Consider the following 14,050-nt stretch of genomic DNA (forward strand, 5'->3'; position numbering starts at 1 on the left):
TGGGGATGCATCAGGGCCTGGAACACTTACAAATAATTGAGAGAAATCGGTCTTCAGTCTGTAAATTGAAGCTCATGCCCAACAGGATCACACAGCAAGAAGATGATCCAATGCATAAGAGTAAGTCAACATCTGAATGGCTCAACAAAAAAAAGCAAGCTAAAGTGTTGGAGAGGCCTAGTCAAAATTCTGACTTGAACCCAATTGAGAAGCAGGCTCTTAAACTGGCAATTCATGCTCAAAAACCCACCAGTGTGGTTGAACTAAAGCAGTTCTGCAACACATGGACAGGTGTTGGGATTTTTTTCTTCAATATAAAATAAACTATGCATTTAGCTCGAATGTACGCATGTAAAAAAAACAATTAAGCAGCATGTAAAAGAGAAGTTTCTTTACTGAGTGTATTTAGTGGACTAAAATCCAATTTCAAGTTGAGACAATGAGTTGACAAATTACAGTGTGATACAAAAAGCAAATATTGCCTCTGCCCAGATGTGCAAATCAGGGGAAATAAAAAAAAATCCTTGCATAAGATCCAGATTGGTCGATTTTTTTAAACATTTTTTCTAATAACCTTTAATAAGATAATAATATAATACTGAAAAGGCTACAGTACTGTGACAAACACATATTTGGTGCTCCAATCCACTTCACAGCAATGAATTAAATAAATTTAAGACGTATGCATATAAATAAAGAAATCTATTTTCAAGTGTGATGCTTGCAAAAAATGAAAATAGCCAACTTCACTTTAAAAAAAAAAAATCAATATAAAATAAACTATGCATTTAGCTCGAATGTACACATGTAAAAAAAACAAAAAAAACAATTAAGCAGCATGTAAAAGAGAAGTGTCTTTACTGAGTGTATTTAGTGGACTAAAATCCAATTTCAAGTGGAGACAATGAGTTGACAAATTACAGTGTGATACAAAAAGCAAATATTGCCTCTGCCCAGATGTGCAAATCAGGGGAAATAAAAAAAAATCCTTGCATAAGATCCAGATTGGTCGATTTTTTTAAACATTTTTTCTAATAACCTTTAATAAGATAATAATATAATACTGAAAAGGCTACAGTACTGTGACAAACACATATTTGGTGCTCCAATCCACTTCACAGCAATGAATTAAATAAATTTAAGACGTATGCATATAAATAAAGAAATCTATTTTCAAGTGTGATGCTTGCAAAAAATGAAAATAGCCAACTTCACTTTAAAAAAAAAAAAGCTTATTATTACCCATCCACAGGCTCAATAATTGTCAAATGATAATGAGAGTTTTGCTTGCCAGTCTCATTCTCTCTATAATGTCCAGTCTTCTTGATACAGTTAAGCAAAGTGAAAACATTTCCAATCTGACTCTCTAAAGTGTAACTCAGGCATATGAACTTGCCAGAAGTCAGTCTATAATTTAAGGTGCACTTCAATCGTAAACACTTCAAGACCAAATATCCACAAAAACCAAATTTTAACACCACAGACCATGAATCTAGAACAACTGTTTTAGAGCAGTGTAGTAACACAACCTACATTAGGCAAGGATCAAAAGCCTGAGTTTGATAAGGTAAAACGAAAGTGTATGGTCAAGAAAGGAGAACGAGTTTACCACGACAAATTAGGATGTGGAATTTTGTGCGAGGATCAAGGCATCAGTGCTGTCAGTATCATTTAACTCTCTGTACTGTGGACTGGTTAGGAACAAGCATTGCAACACCTGTTAGAAGTTTTTACAATTTCTTAACTGTATTAATGTTTGTCTTTACATAACTTCTGTTTTCATTGAAAAGCTTAAGATGAAATGTTTTTGTACCCTTCATACCCATAAAAGTGATCAATTTAACCTGTGATCCTTTCCACTTGGTCCGCATGCAGTGCAGTTTTAGGTCAATTAAAATTTTTTAAAAAAGACTAAGAAATTCCCCACGTTAAGCAGCCCTATGAAAAGAAGTATAAATGGATAAACTGTTAAGCATCCATTAGGAAATACATTAATATGTAACATAAAATAATAATGTCAACTCGGGCTCTTGCACTGGTTGTGATGTTAGTTTGATGAATACACTTACAAGTCCTCATTGTTGTTGTAGTTGCTGATGAAGTACTCAGGCACATCATTTGTTCTCTAGATTGGGTGAAAAGATGATAATTGGAAAACTTCTGCAATGCATGTTCATTATCACACACCTTTAGAAACCATATTCAGAAAGTGCTTTAAAAATCAGAGTGAAAAAAAAATCCAATCAAATCTGTGGATAACTCACTCCATTCTCCAAAACGATTGGATGTTCTGGTAAAAACTCAGGTTTCTTCTTAGCCATTGGACAACTTGCCAACTTGATGAGGAAGTCCCGAGTGTAGCAAATTCTTTCGGCTACAGGTTACAACAACAACAACAAAAAGTATTACCGTAACTCTATATTATCAGTGCATTTTTTTTTCTTCTAATTCCAGGTATAATTATCTCCGTGATACTTTTAAGGAATTAATACCGAAACAGACTTGCCTTTCTTCTTTGGTTGGGTGCTGGTGCTTTGAAGATGCAGGATTTCATAGAAATGCTCCACTTTAATAATGTTGTCCTGTTCACAGTAAAAAGAAAAGTTACTGGACAAAACAAAAACACTCAGAGGAAAAAGATCAGTTTAAAAAAAGATGCCAGCATCTGCAATTCCAAAGCATGAAAATATTAAAATTGGTCTTACTGGCTTTTCTACCGGCTTAATTTCAGCATAACTTTTAGGCACTATAATTGAGATGTCCAAAGAAACACACCAACACACACAGAAAAACATAATCAAACTGGCATCAACTGAAATATATTAATTTGCATTTATAAAGATCAAAACCAGTGTGAACATTCCCATTTTGTACCTTGATTTATGTTCAAACGGCGCAGTGGTCTCGCTGGTTCCAGATTTCTGATGATCCTTTTAGACACATCCATTTTTCTGCTCAAGGACAAACATTTTAGTATATCATTGTGTGGCCAGCATTCATAATGTAATAAATGCATGTGTTTTCTTTTATATTTTCACCTATTTTAATTTTATTGGCAAGCAACAGGGCAATATATGGAAGGACACGATCCATTAGAATCAGACACACTTTTTTTTCTAATTAAATCATTCCATGTCTAAAAGCCATAAAATTAGTAATAAAATGTTGAATATTTGCTTGAGCATTCAGAAGTCAAGCGTTCCTTCCCCCAACATTTATTGCTCAATTCTGAGTAAAAGCGGGGGAAAAAATAAGCACATAAACTAGGTTGCGGACTAATATCAGAACATCATGATATCCTATCCATGCCATTATGGAGTCAGGTATATCTGTTAACATTAGTCATTTTGATTGCATGCATTGGTAGATTACATTAACATCAATTTTCCAAGAGGCCATATTTCAGTTTAAGTAAATATTGGTCGTTTATAGCTCAGCAACTGGTGTTTCTGGACCTCATCACAGTTGAACTGGATGGTGTACAATATAATCCTGTTTTACTCTAACATCAAACAAATAAACTGTGCATTATAACTGAGGCAGATGGTCACCAATCTAAGGCAGGGGATGCACTCAGAACTGTTCTGTTTATATTCAGAAATATAAGAAGAAAACCCCCGAAAACTATGATGATAGATGAGGGATATTGGCAGCTTCCCTAACACCACATCAGCAATCAGTTCAGTGTTAATATTTCACACGACGAATGAGTCAGGTAAATGTACTTTGTGAAAACCATCAAACACGTCCAGCTGAACTGCAAAAACAAAGAACGGCACATACCAATGTTAAATACGGTTCAAATACTGGAAATAAAGGTGGCGTGAACTTTATCATTTGACTCAATCGGCATCAACGGTGCTAGCTGCTAGCCACGATGACTGCGAACTTTTCCCTTGGTAATCTAGTTCTTACCACATAACATCTTCACGACAGACAACATTTAACTCAGAATTATGTCACAACACAATTCATCCAAAATAAACGCCAAATTATAATACAGTGGCAATTTACAAGTTCTCACTGACAAAGCGTCCAGCCTCAGTCACCGCGCTGTCTCTGCTCGTGACTCTCTTCTGTGCCTTCATTTTCACTGTGGATCAACTCAGTCTCACATACACACAAAATTATATTTAAAATAGAATTATTCACATCTTTCACTGTTAGCTAGTTTTTGAGGGGAAAATGTTTATTTGTCATGCATTTTCTCTCTCTAAATTAACAGGTCAGATCTCCTAGAACCAACATTATCATTATGATAAATGCATAAAATGCTCTGTATCCACCGATGTGATGAGTCTATGTTACTGTGTGGGGGGAGTATAACAAATAGATGTTTCCTCGTGCTTCATATGTCAAAAGTTCACCAGGGAAATGTTTTCAGTTATGATTTGCTCACGAGATAAATGTAAGCATTCACTAAACATTGAAATGTTTTTTTAAAGGTGGGCTACTGGTAGTTACTCTCCTGAAGTTAGGTGCTTTACGGAAATTACCTGATTCTTCACCTTGTGAAATCTGCTAAGAATTACGCGTTGTTCATAACAAAGGCTCTACATTTATTTGAGTGCTAGTGTATTTACTTTAGAAGTCCAAGGCTTTGACTACCAACCTGCTGAACAAAACAAAGGCTTATTGTTGCCCCTTTTTAAACTGCTGTGTACAACTTCTTACCCAAACCTTTGCTTTGGGTTTACTTGACTACACAAAACCTTTGCACTGGCCATTCTGACCCATGACCTCACTTACCTGCTCTTTGTTACTGCACTCTTGTATCCTGCCTGATGATAGTAAATAACATTGCTACAAAAAAAGTGCATACTAGCATTATTGAATCTCCCAGATTAACTTCTATAATTTATCTCTTTTTGGCACTCTTGGCAGAATTATCATTTTCTGATGCATTACATTTTTTTTTATTTTTCTCTTCACAAAGCATGGAGTGCCAAACTGCCCAGTTACTTCTACATAATTACAATACTAACCATCTCCAGAATTCGTATGACCTTCTTCCGGTGCTTTTTTAAGTGTCAGGCCCACACTTCCCCCAAGGCAGTTTTTTAATTTTTTTGCACTTGATCCATTGTACTGCAGTGACCTCAAGTGGTTTCTTTCTCAGTCGAGCGCATTATTGTTAAAAGCCGTTGTTGTGAGTAGCCTACCAGTGTATTTGACTGACTGCTGTTAAATATTGTGGTTTGAATCACCTGGAAAATGATCCCATGACAATGAGCTGAGCACATTGCAGAACAGTCTGTTAAGCAAAAAGAAAAAGACCTGAATGCTGATAAACTATCTACACTGAACAGCATGCTGTAGTTGACAGCATGGAACAAGCATCAACTACATACTGTATAAAATCTACATAAAAATGTGCAACATAAGTATGCGCTATATATATATATATATATATATATATATATATACATACATACATACATAGCAATTATTAAGACAGACATGTTGAAAATGCGTCACAATATCATTATTGAACTGCAAATGAAACCGTATCAACTGGGCAAGAAACCAGTTTGCAAACCACTGCAAAAAAAAAAAAAAAAAATTCATTAAAAAAAAAAAACCCTGTCAGAAAGAAATCAGAAGAACAAGCCGATGCCTTTAATAGCATTAAACATGAACTGACAGTTTATCTGGTTGTAGAATGAAATTTACAATTTCACAATGTTAAGAAGATTCTTTTAGATCTGATTTTATCTGAAAACAAAATATACTGGTGACATATTTAGTGAAATATAAAATTGTAGTCATTACTCTGGGGGAAAACATTCAACAGCACAAATAATACTGAGTCTAGATACTGTCACTGACATGCGTACAAACGCACTATTTTCAAACAGTCAAGATATAAAGTATGAATCTAAATTAAAGCGGTGTTTCATCTGCAGATTTATGAAAAGCAAGCAAAAAAAAGTCTTCATTTGTTAATCATTGAAAAAGCACATACAACTTTAAAAACGGAAATAAAAGTAAGAAAAACATCAAGATTGTAGTCTAAAAGCATATCTACACAAACAAAATCTGAATTTTCCTGGTGCCAATTGGTCGACCATTTAATTCTTGAAGAGCAGTGAGCGCCTCTCTGTGGGTTTCGAAAGCTACCGTTGCTGAACGTTTGGGAGCTCCATTTCTATCATGCAGCAATGAGGCAGAACCTGGAATCACTTTGTATCCATAGAAGAAGTCATAAATCTCATCGATCCTTATCTGAGAGGGAAGATTGACCAATTTAAGACAAGTCGGACTGTCAAATTGTTGGTCAGGTGATCCGTAACACTGACGTCCATTACCATCCGGTCCCGGCCCAAATGCATCATTGTGGCCAAAATTAGGCTCAAAGCGATCATGACCTCCATAACCCTGGTGCAAATTAGGCTGCATCTCACAATCATCTCGGGGCATCGGGGTGTTAGAAAAATGAGGACCATCATTGAAAACTTCTGTTCTCTGGAAGTTCCTTTCTTGTGGGCTATCCATCAACTGGTCATTGACGCCAAACTTCTGCATCTGGCCAATCGTTATGCACTTAAGCATGACTTCGGATCCAAGAAACCTCTGTCCGTTTAGGGACTGTGCCGTCATGGCTTCCTTCTCAGATTGGAAGATCACCAAAGCCTCACCGAGCCCAGCTCCTCTTTCGTCCCGCAACAAGACAACCCTATCCTCTGAGAGCGGATATCCATGAAAGAAGTCCATGATCTCCACCTTACGAACATCAAATGGGAGATTGCGCACATAGAGACACCTCAACTGCGAGTCAGGATTGTTTCGTTGAGACTGAGGCGCTTCTGCTGAACGTCTCGACCCTTTTCCCTCGTCTCTCGAGTCAACAGACGATTCCAACAAGGTGACCATTTTCTCCTTGGAGATGGGTGACACATACACTACCTTGTTCATCAACATTTCCTTATTATGAGCCAAACCAGCACAATAGTCGGTGAGACTTCTAAACACCACAACAGCCGTTCTGGTCTTATCATCCTTTTTTTGGGCAAAGATAATAATCTGATCATCTTTCAAAGAAACCGGATGAAGTAACACCCTCAAATCTCTCTTTTCAACCATGTTAGGCAAGTTCTCAAACATGACGCAATATTCTTCATGAGAGGGCGATCGTGATCTTGACTTGTAGGAAATGGGAGATCGAGATCTCGCTCGCTCCAAGGACGCTCTTTTCCGACTGTCCGGTTTAACGAGACCTCCTTCTGCCAGCCACTGCTCCTCGGAGCATCTTGTTACTTGGATATACCGTGGTCCAATGTATTCTCGATCCCTCTTCAGACCTTCGACTGCATCCTGTTTGGTAGCAAAGCGCACAATACTCTGGCCGTTGAACTGTCCTCTGGGGTTTCTCAAAAACATAAGGTCTTCAATCTGTAACCCATTGAAAAAGTTATAGACGTTGTCCTTTGTCGCAGAGAATGGCATACCTGTCAATTTCAGATAAACCTCATCCCTCTCTGACATGCTTCCTTCTCTCTGGTGTCGTGTCTCACTGAATGACGATAGAGAAGGCCTGTTCCTTATCTCTTGATGATCCGGCCTTTGTATGTCTGCTCTCGGGTCCTTATTGAATGGTAGAGGACCTCGTTCCGCAGAAGGACTTTTGACAACCTCCTTGTACATGCCCCTGCTTTTTAACTCAGACCTTCTAGTGCTTTCCTCGAGAACACTCTGCATTTCTGACTTGCTACTCAGGAGCAAGTTGACAGGAGAGCCCTTCATGCAGCCCCCCGAGCGCGTCATCGCACGTCTCGCATCTTCATCAGATGCAAATATTATGAAAGCTTCCTCAAGCTCCCCACCAACTATATGAACCCCACCATCAGGGATTCTGAGCCCAGTGAAGAAATTGCGAATGTCCTCAGAACCAGCCGTGATTCTGAGTCCCTGTAATCGGATGACCACAGCCATGATGGAGCACACACAACAGGACCTGCAGACAAAAAGGGGCACATATAATAGCGTTATCGCTGACTCAACTATTGCCTCCGTATAACAATATTCAAAAGAGATCCCAACTTTCATTTTCAAACCAAGGTTAAACTGCAAAGTTAAGTGAAACGGACTTCTCACAGCCCCCAGAAAAAGAGCCAACAACAATAACAGCCAGTCTGCAGCAAATAATAACGTCTTCGGATCCAGAAAAACAACTTTGTTTCACAAGATTCTGATTAACAGGAAAGGCTAGTTTTACAACCTTCAACATCATTCTTTCAGTTTCCACATGCAAATGTGCAAGTAATATGATATGAACTCCATTCACAATTAAAACTTATCATCTGACCACACTATCAGAGAGAAACTCTGTATCAGTTTCAAGAATTTACAGATATCGCTACTAGCATCCGTACAGCTAAAAGTCACATATTGCAAATATGATTCAACTCTGTTCGTTATAATTTTAGAACATGCGGTTTCCAATAGAAACTTATCAACAGCCGACAATAGAGTACATCAACTCATTAAGTATTTAAAATAACAAGGCTCTTAACATGAAGCTCAACAGCCACTTACAAACTGCACAGCTATCAAACCAAATAATAAAACAACAGTTCAATACACCGAACACACAATTCCACCTCACGTCAGTGCAACATCTGAACTATAAATGCTTTTAAATCAGTGGTTCTCAAGAAGGGGGCCTCAGCATACTCAGTTTTGCAAAACAATCTATAATTATTAAAATGTTATATGTTTTTGCCTTTTTTAGGCCCTGTCCACACGAACGCGGTTCTTTTTAAAACCGCAGCTTTTTCTACGCGGTTTGGCCGTTCGTCCACACGCAAAGGCAGCAGCAGTTCACTGAAACCGAACATTTTTGAAAACGTCTGCCAGGGTGAAGATTTTAAAAAATTCCGGTTGCTGAGTTATCGTGTAGACAACGAAACCGGAGTTTTTGGCTTGTGACATCAGAGCCTGCGCTGTTATTTCTGCCTACTGGAAACTTTTTCAGGCTTCTGATTGGCCAACATGGCTTTACGGTTGAGATTATATCACCACCTGTTGGTTAGGCATGCTCTTGACAGTGCTTCATAGCATGCGTTTGCGTTTTCATGTAGACGGAGGAAAAACTCAGTTTATAAAAATACCCGTGTACGTGTGGATATGGCCTTAGACAGCACAGTGAAGGATAGAGACAGGAAAGAATGAGGAAGGTGAGCAGGGAACAAGACTGGAAAAGGAACACGAGCTGGGACATCTAAACTTCTAAAATAAAATTAATCCTACTTAACATTTTAATGAATCGTATTTAATCATGGTTAAGTCATACAGTATAAGTACTAAAATAAATATATTCTCTTGGACAATGTGAGGCCTTGGAGTAAAAAGGGTGGGAACCACTGCTTTAAATGCAAACAATGAGACTCAGAAATACAGTTTACCCTCGAGCAAACCTTCCATTTTACTGCAAATTAATACACACAAAACTCACACCAAATGTACATCCGAACGGTCTAGGATTAAATAAATGAGAATTATTTTCTATAAACTTCTCTTGTAGACATTTTTACATTAAAAAAAAAATCAAAGTCTTATCCAGATTCCTGTGGCTCAGTGGCAGAGCATTGTGTTAGCAGCGCAAAGGTTGAGTTCAATTCCCAGAGAACACACATACTAGTAAAAAAAATGTATAGCCTGAATGCACTGTAAGTCCAAAGCGTCTGCTAAATACATAAATTTAATTTATACATTGGGGGTGTCCGAGTGGGCCCCAATGACCATCCACTAGGAACATTAAATAAGGCGTATTTTCAGTTGCAAAACACTTAGGAAGTAAAAGAAAGGCGTCTTCCATCGACTTTACAAAGAAATATCCCATTTTGCTGCATTTTTTATGTAACCAATGCACGACTGAGCTCTCCTTTCCAGCACACAGAACCTGCGTCTCCCGCTTTGCCATGGAGCCAAACCATAATCCGTTCTGCACGTATCACTTATTTCAAGCGGTTTAATCACAACACTGTCGACTATTACAAACTTGTTTTCGACATATACACCTCTGCAGAACCTCGCGTACTTGCTAGTTGCGGTGAACCGCGAGCTATCTGCTTTCTGAAGCAAAACTGCGCCAAAGCTAAGTTAGCATTCACGATCATCCTCAATTTTTGCCAAACCAACAAACCAGCAGTTTTAACCAGCACACCATACGCTGTCGCTGATACACTATGAACATACGGTACTCGACTTAAAAACCACCGTCAACTCCGCAATATCTGAAAACAGAGTGCAGCTGTCTTCGGTAGTAACGTTACCAGTCATGCTAAACCTGAGGCCCAGAATGTGACGCGCAGTATTGATCAAACTTACACAAAACAAAGGGAGCTATAAATCCTTTCCAAATATAAAAGAATGAGAAATTCAATTGCGCTCTGCGGTGTCGTCTGTCCGATTCCCACAGTGACTAAGCAACAATTTCGCTGTTGTGATATCTGAAGCAAGGACGATTCGCAAGAAAAACTAGAGCATCCGCATCTCCTCCACCGCCATCTGCAGAACTACGGAAACCCGGAGGCGCTGAACAGAACACTCGAAACACACAATGGACGCCTGTACGTCTGACCAGTCTCGTGCCGTTTCCTATGAATAAAGTATACAATTAAAAATGTTTACAAAATACACTACACACTTCAAATATCTTGATTTAATAGATCTAAATGTGTCACGTGGCGTAACCAAGTAAAAACGCTTAATGTGACCTAAACAGTACTGGTCAAAGACCTCGAGACATATCTCTAATTTGGTTTTCTTGTTGCATAACAAAATGGCTTCATTCATCATGGTTACACTAGCTACACCATCTTTTAAAAAAGATTTCCAATGTAGTAAATATAATTTTGAAACAAATGTGCTTCACTTTAATAAAAAATTTAAAAAAAAAAAGAAATAATGAAACATTATGCCAAACATTGGGCCAATATTTCTTTTTTTCCCCACCCCAAGAATTTGAGCCTTTTTGAGATTCTTTCTTTCAAATCTCTGGACATTTACACAAGCTAGGATTTTTTTTACTATATTATTAATTCTTTATTTTTCTATATTATTACAATATTTAAAATACATATTTTTAAAAATCTGCTTTGATGTCAATGGAAATTCTCTTTTCAGTGTCATGTATGTTCCATGCAGGTCCTGCTTAGTATTACTACCTGTTAACTAGTATTTATTTATTTACTTTACTATTAACTAGTAACTTATTTTACTTATTTGAAAGGATTTGTGGGAAAAATAAAGAAGAATAGTAAAAACTACAAATTATTGTAAAGTAAACAATTCAAACAATTTGCAAATAATAATATACAGCTATAATTTCTTCTCTTAACCATGATGGCACAAAATCTAATCTCAAAACATTTAAAGAATGATTATGCTGGTTTTAATCTGTATTTCAACACTCGTGAGATTTGTGGTGTGTGTATATATATATATATATATATATATATATATACACACACACACACATATATATATATATATACACACACAGCGAAAAGGTCAAATTGGAGTAAGATGGCCAAGACCCAAATGGTATGTTGCTAGTGTTCATTTAAAACTTAATATAAGGCTAACTGTGACATCATTTACAATACAGTAACCATAGGCCTGTATTTTTTTGTAGAAAAACATTCTTATAGTTTGACTATATCAAATTATTGTAGGGGATTTGCCCCCCTCAATGTCTATGATGGTTACAGCCCTGCTTAGATACTCGTTTCACGGTTAGGGCAATAACAACCAAATCACACTTGTTATCTGGCTATTTACGAACAACCTGATTTCAGAACGGTCCTCTGAGCAGATCCCTGTAAACTGAGATACAACAAAGGGTTACTGATTCAGTGAACACAATGATGCTCTCCTTTTAACCTCTGTGGGGCTTTAGACATGATAAAGGAGTTGTCCTGGTTACTATGGCTAGCTGCCAACCCTGCCTAATAATTATACTGTGCAGAGCACTGAGGTACTATATTCACAAATAAAAGTTCAGAAAACAGTGAAAAGGGAAGCATGAATAAAATACATAAGTAGAAAGAAAATACAGTAAATGCCCTAATTGTATCCAAACATACAGGTCTGTCATTAGGTGGGACCTGTGGTGAATTTGGAAGTGTTCTCGCTGTGAACTCGAAACAAACTATGTTTAGACAGAAAAGGCCATTTGAAGATAGCAACACAACATCAGACCTGTAGAAGCGAGAAAATATAAAGATTTACAAATAGTTCATCCAATGTGGGTCTTTTGAGGAAAGGAAGAGGTGCAGCTGTGCTCAGCGGGTGTTAATAGTTTTGTAGAGGGCTCGGTCCACTACGGGGCACCACCTGGAACTGTCAGGATGTTTCCTACTGGAAACTCATCACAAATTTCTTCATGAAGCTGAGAGGACCTGTCGACTGAACAGTGAGATAAAGATGAGCAATAACTGACACATCATACCCTGATCAACAAGGTTCAAGTACTTGTGCATAAACACTACACAACAAACGTGATTATAAAGTAAAAATGCTATTATAATTCAGCTGAAATTGCCAATAAAGTAAATTATTGGTTTGTTTGTTTTTTTTCTATAGGCTCACTCTCAACACACACTGTTGCAAGTTAACCATGTTGTGAAATGAATAGACTACAGAAGAGACAGAGTGTAGATCATTCAATTGTTTAAGACATGTTTATATTAGAAAAGCCAATGACCGTACCTGTGGCTTGAGATGTCTGTTAGTTATTAGTTAGAATACCTGCCATCAAGTATATGATTAGTAACTAAACAAACTGACTGCATTGTCTACCACGGAAAACATCAAACACAACTACTATCATGCATTAAACATTTAGTTAAAAATTACCTATATTTCAGTGGTATCTGTGGCATCACTGTGCAAAGCATTTAACAATTTATTGACATGAAATGTCTTTTAAAACACTTTATATGAACAATGAAAAACAATGCAGGTTTAATGGTTAATACTGAATTAATTCAAAGGGCTTTTCATAAAACTACACACACATCAGTATATAAATTAAATCTAGCTTTTATTAAGATACCTCTGAATACAACAGATTGAGATATGTCTGTTAATAATAATTATTATTATTATTCAGAGAAAAGTCATACAACGTTTATAACAGGTCATGATATGCACTTCAGTCTCCACATAAACCACAAGCTGTTTAACATTATTTCTTCAAATTAACTAGTATTTTATGTATTTTTTTCATTTATTGCTGTATTTTGTTACTAGCGCTTATTTTTAAATTACTAGTAATAAGTTATACAACAGCAACTAGTACCTGTTAAATTTTTCACTGTATTCATTAGAAACTAATATTCCTTTGTTACTTGTCAGTATGAAACAGATCTTCAAAACTACTGGAATAGTTACAAAGAGATAAGTAGGCCTACTAGTAGTACATAAAAAAAGAATAGTTGCTATAAAGTGGAACAAGTATCAGCAACATTTAATTCAATGGCAAAAATGAGCAGTTTGTTATTTATGACCAAAACTGAATAGTCATCTGTCACTATTGGGAAAGTGACTAGTAACAAAAGCAATAATACCTCAATGAATAGTTTCTAGTGAAATTAACAGATAGGCCTACCAGTCACTACTGGATTACTTAGCCTACTACTAAGACTAATAGCATTAAAATAGATACAAGTTAGTTTTATAGGAATAAAAGTTAAAACGGCTTGCCATACACAAACTGCCCATTTTCCGAATTCTTCCGCCTTTCACATTTCCAGTTTAACCCACACTGAGGTTTAACCCCAGATAATAGTTGCGGATGCTGAATTGATTTCTTTGGTGGGGATCCCACACCATTGAAGGCCCATCCGGTTTCCACATTGTCTGACCAAACGCATTAAAAAATAGCCTTTAGCTGCCTCCGTCGAGCGTTACCGTTGGCATTAAACATTTCTATTCCGCGTTTTCTTGCTATGGAAGATTTCGTAGCGTAACAAAGACCCCCAAACGGTCGGATCGTCATCAGTCCCTCTGGACAGCAGCGCATGTCGACCTCCTTCTTCACGGC

The 14,050-nt window shown here is 37.2% G+C and overlaps 2 protein-coding genes across 12 annotated transcripts; both read right to left on the reverse strand.

The window, feature by feature from the left end:
- Nucleotides 1-866: 866 nt before the first annotated feature.
- On the reverse strand, nucleotides 867-10,379 carry LOC107596633 (uncharacterized protein C8orf88-like). 10 transcript variants are annotated; one of them, XM_016287398.1, is made up of 8 exons: nucleotides 5,007-5,335; nucleotides 4,750-4,803; nucleotides 2,875-2,951; nucleotides 2,706-2,746; nucleotides 2,507-2,582; nucleotides 2,265-2,374; nucleotides 2,070-2,125; nucleotides 867-1,938 (listed from the first exon to the last, which is right to left on the reverse strand). In XM_016287398.1, the coding sequence occupies exons 3-8, from the start codon at nucleotides 2,945-2,947 to the stop codon at nucleotides 1,929-1,931; spliced, it is 366 nt and encodes a 121-aa protein (XP_016142884.1). In that variant the 5' UTR covers nucleotides 2,948-2,951; nucleotides 4,750-4,803; nucleotides 5,007-5,335; the 3' UTR covers nucleotides 867-1,928. The 10 variants fall into 10 exon arrangements, with proteins under 10 accessions (XP_016142884.1, XP_016142890.1, XP_016142887.1 ...); XM_016287404.1 differs by lacking the exons at nucleotides 4,750-4,803; nucleotides 5,007-5,335 and adding an exon at nucleotides 10,330-10,379; XM_016287401.1 differs by lacking the exon at nucleotides 4,750-4,803 and having other exon boundaries at nucleotides 4,986-5,336.
- Nucleotides 5,619-14,037, reverse strand: rbm12bb (RNA binding motif protein 12Bb). Of its 2 annotated transcripts, XM_016287390.1 has the most exons (3): nucleotides 13,716-14,037; nucleotides 12,235-12,411; nucleotides 5,619-7,954 (listed from the first exon to the last, which is right to left on the reverse strand). In XM_016287390.1, exons 2-3 carry the CDS (start codon nucleotides 12,243-12,245, stop codon nucleotides 6,025-6,027), a joined length of 1,941 nt encoding a protein of 646 aa, XP_016142876.1. In that variant the 5' UTR covers nucleotides 12,246-12,411; nucleotides 13,716-14,037; the 3' UTR covers nucleotides 5,619-6,024. The 2 variants fall into 2 exon arrangements, with proteins under 2 accessions (XP_016142876.1, XP_016142877.1); XM_016287391.1 differs by lacking the exons at nucleotides 12,235-12,411; nucleotides 13,716-14,037 and adding an exon at nucleotides 10,330-10,401.
- Nucleotides 14,038-14,050: the final 13 nt, after the last annotated feature.

This window comes from Sinocyclocheilus grahami, unplaced genomic scaffold (assembly GCF_001515645.1).
Source record: "Sinocyclocheilus grahami isolate Dianchi unplaced genomic scaffold, SAMN03320097.WGS_v1.1 scaffold222.1, whole genome shotgun sequence".
Classification (NCBI taxonomy): Eukaryota; Metazoa; Chordata; class Actinopteri; order Cypriniformes; family Cyprinidae; genus Sinocyclocheilus; species Sinocyclocheilus grahami.

Excerpts from the sequence above, each read along its gene's own strand:
- LOC107596633 (XM_016287393.1), bottom strand. The coding sequence starts at position 4,088 with ATGAAGGCACAGAAGAGAGTCACGAGCAGAGACAGCGCGGTGACTGAG. Across the intron at positions 2,583-2,705 it reads TTAAGCCGGTAGAAAAGCCA|GACAACATTATTAAAGTGGA; the intron begins GTAAGACCAATT and ends TACTGTGAACAG. Across the intron at positions 2,375-2,506 it reads CACCCAACCAAAGAAGAAAG|CCGAAAGAATTTGCTACACT; the intron begins GCAAGTCTGTTT and ends TGTAACCTGTAG.